The sequence below is a fragment of the Cryptomeria japonica genome, chromosome 5, assembly GCF_030272615.1.
Source record: "Cryptomeria japonica chromosome 5, Sugi_1.0, whole genome shotgun sequence".
In the NCBI taxonomy this organism is placed as follows: Eukaryota; Viridiplantae; Streptophyta; class Pinopsida; order Cupressales; family Cupressaceae; genus Cryptomeria; species Cryptomeria japonica.
Window position 1 is genome coordinate 337,153,490 of NC_081409.1, and position 3,953 is coordinate 337,157,442.

At 34.2% G+C, this 3,953-nt stretch overlaps 1 protein-coding gene across 1 annotated transcript; it reads left to right on the plus strand.

Annotated features, from left to right (window-relative positions):
- Positions 1 to 677: 677 nt before the first annotated feature.
- On the plus strand, positions 678 to 3,448 carry LOC131035551 (cysteine-rich receptor-like protein kinase 13). Its single transcript, XM_059220647.1, has 6 exons — positions 678 to 790; positions 968 to 1,485; positions 1,775 to 1,941; positions 2,139 to 2,164; positions 3,000 to 3,123; positions 3,209 to 3,448. Exons 1-6 carry the CDS (start codon positions 678 to 680, stop codon positions 3,446 to 3,448), a joined length of 1,188 nt encoding a protein of 395 aa, XP_059076630.1.
- Positions 3,449 to 3,953: the final 505 nt, after the last annotated feature.

The window sequence follows — 3,953 nt, forward strand, 5'->3', positions numbered from 1 at the left end:
TACAAGTGCATGTAAAAATAAATATTATAGTGTAATGCATTAAAAAAAAAGAGAGTGTATGATGAAAGAAAAAGTAAAATAAATTGTTTATATTTTATATTTTAAGAAATTTTCATATATCTATTATGAAATTATCATACCTCAAAAACAAAGTATGCTCATCATCAAAATAGATCATATTTAATCCAATGCACAATCACAAGTCCCTATATATATACCATCCTATATAAATAAATCCTACCAAATAACATATACATATTACTAAAAAAATCTAAAAAGCTATAATACCTCCAATACCATTATATCTAATAAAAAACACATACATCCTATACAAACAATACATCTAAAAATCTACCAAAAAGATTCATATAATTCCTTATCACATAATGTCAAAGAACGTTCACTTTGTGACTTTAATAAAATGACCTTTACTATCATTTATATTCAAATGTCAAAGAACATTCACTTTCAAATTTGGCTTTTTCCTTTATTAAAATGACCTCTCAGCCATTTATTTTCAATAATAAGTTAAATAACCAGTTGTGAATTAAATGAAATGCTTCTTTTCACAATAATTTTCACTACACTCAAAAGATATAACTGAACTTTCCACGCGATTCGGTGTCATCTAAAAGATAAACAATACATAGGTACCCAACAATACATTATGGTACAATATGGGTGCGCATAGACAGAAGTCAATAGATCTGGGTGTCCCAGCTGATGCCGCTGATTTTTCCGCGCAATTCCGGGTCATTGAAGGACTGACCGAAAATGTCATCAACAGGGGGTATCGCTGCATTTACATACCCAAGAATACAAGATACCATTCAAAGTGTACCTGCTCATGCCACGTCATACACATTCTTCTTACGCAAACAAGACGCTATACATAACAAAATGGAAGCCATCCAGGGAGGCTTGTGACCACAAATTTCAATACTCTTCGTTGCTGTTGGAAGCGCAGAGATATGTCAGAACACAACATACTTTTATTATCATTTCTGGGTGTAATCGCAATCGCACTGGTTTCAGCTGCGGCAGATGACCCACAGATTACTTACCTCGGCTCTGGATGCAGCGAGAGTCTAAACAGGACTTACAAAAATTTTACTGCTTTCAATAACAATCAAGCTGTTGTTTTCGGATCGCTTGCCTCAAATCTGTCTTCTAATGGATCCCATTTCGCCACTTCAGTCATCGACAACGGCACCGCAGATCCAGTGTATGGACTTGTTCAATGTAGACAATATCTCACACCCAACGAATGCTTACAGTGCTTCACCGCAGCCAAGGCTAAAGTGAAGGAGTTTTGTCCTAAATCTAATGGAGCAAAGATTCATCTTCATGGCTGTTTTCTGCGTTTTGAGAATGACACTTTCTTTGATGGGAGAGAACACGGTGGAGATGCTGAGAATTGCTCCACCGTGTCTGAGACTGTAGACTTCTCCAACACAGCTATGCTCTACAAACGATGGCTATGCTGTCGGCTCCCTCAACTCTATCTATGCTCTTGTTCAGTGCGTCAAATCCCTTAACAACGACACATGCCAATCTTGCCTCAAATGCCTTCTTACAACAAATTGCCTTCTCACCCAGGAAGCCCATGCTTTGATGGCTGGTTGTTTTATTCGCTATGCAAATTATCCTTTCTTTTCTCATAACCTGGCCGGTACGACCAATTGCTTTTAACAACAAATTATGTTTTTGAATCCTGTATCTTACATTGAATCAGTCTTTCTTTCATATATATGTGTGTTTGTGTGTTTAACAGCGTCCACAGAGAATGAAAATCGGTCTAAGTCCAAAAGAGTGCCTATATTGTTAGGAAGCGTTGGGGGGGGGGAGTTTTGTTGGCGGCGGTGTGTGTTGCTGTGCTTTGTAGATATTGCCAGTGCCGCCAGAGGTTTAAGAGCATCATCCCTGTCTTTGCCAAAACAGGTACTCTAAAATTCCATTCTTCTCAACAAATGATTTGGGAAAAAATAAGAATCTAATGGTTTATGAAGAAGGAGGGGGTACTAGAAAAATCTTGATTTATAAATGTTTAGACTATGTTTAGACTTTTGATTTATAAGTATTCAAATATAAATAAAGCTGATTTTCAAGATTAAGTACATTTATTATTTATTTTTCAGTTTGTGAGAACAGAACATTTGATGATGTACAGAAAATAGTTAATTAAAATTGTGAAATTTTCAGTTTAAGATATCATTAATGTAATTTTTTAAAATTTAGGCTGTGTGATGTTTTCTATCATCGAAGTATTGTATCATATTTTATGATCTATTCTCTTCTCTGGTTTTAACATATCCTACTGAATCATAGAATATGATCTGAAAAATTGATAATCAAAATTAATATATAATCAAAAATTTTAACTTAAAATAAAAAAGTTTACATGATATCCAAACTTCTATTGACATTCTACTTTCCTCTTTTGTCCCATACCCCATGATAGCATGAAGAAGAAAATTTTCTACTGATGAAGTCCTTGATGTGAAAAAGAGTTTCTTAAACTGATTGACAACTCATACATTGATTGTAATTGATTTCTAAATTCAACTGTGTAAAAACTGATTGACAACTCATACATTGATATCTCCACCCTAGATCCATCTTTACTGAATTGTTGGATTGCATCAAATAGATTGTTTCTATTCAAATTTCTAAAATTCTCCTTGCTGACAGAGACAACCAATAATATTGTAAAAAAATCTCTATCAATGAAATAATTTCCTCAACTAAATTTTTTATCACTATCTCCATCTTGTAAGTGCATTGAATTTTACATTTGAATTGCCATAAAAAATGACCCTTATGCCCATAAGATGTTTGTATGTACATCTAGTGGGACCTTGATTATTCAGAACGGAAAAATTCAAATCTGAAGTACTCCTTACCTCATAGAGTTGAAAATTGCTAGCAAAGATGGTGACATTCCACAAATTTAATTAAATAAAATGTGACTGAAATAAAACGTATAATATTTTGTGCAGAAGAGGATCTGGATGCCAGAGAGAGCAAGTTACAATTTATAATTACGAAACTCTTCGAGATGTAACTGCTAATTTCGATCCCAGTAAACTACTTGGAAAAGGGGGATTCGGCGAAGTTTACAAGGTTTATATTATTATTATAGTATGAGGTAAACAATATTAGCTTCTTGGATTTCTCCATGATATAAATTCTAAGCATTTATGTCCAGGGAAAAGTTCTAGATGGAAAAGTTATTGCCGTTAAGAAGCTTAGCGAAAGACAAACAACGCAAGCCATGAATAAATTTCTGACAGAAGTGAAGTTGATCAGTAGTGTTCGTCACCGCAATCTTGTTTGTTTGCTTGGCTGTTGCTCGCACGACCATGAGCGATTGCTAGTTTATGAATTTATGGCCGTGCGAGCAACAGCCAAGCAAACGAACAAGATTTCAGGTGACGAACACTACTGATCAACTTCACTTCTGTCAGAAATTCATTCATGGCTTGTGTTGTTTGTCTTTCGCTAAGCTTCTTAACGACAATAACTTTTCCATCTAGAAGTTTTCCCTGGACATAAATGCTTAGAATTTATATCATGGAGAAATCCAAGAAGCCAATATTGTTTACTTCATACTATAATAATAATATAAACCTTGTAAACTTCGCCAAATCCCCCTTTTTCAAGTAGGTTACTGGGATTGAAATTAGCAGTTATATCTCGAAGAGTTTCGTAATTATAAATTATTTTCTGGATTCGATTGTGTGTATTTTTTTCATCAACTTTTTGAATCACACTCCGTGATTCATCATCAGAATGAAAAGAATTCCAAAGACATGAAAAAAATAAACACGTATAGGTAATATCACATTAAGCTTCTTTTCCAATTTTCAACTGAAGGACAAACAAATGTGGCTTAAGGAGGTAGAAGCAAAACTGTCAACAAGAATTAAGGGAATTATTGATCTAGATGATGC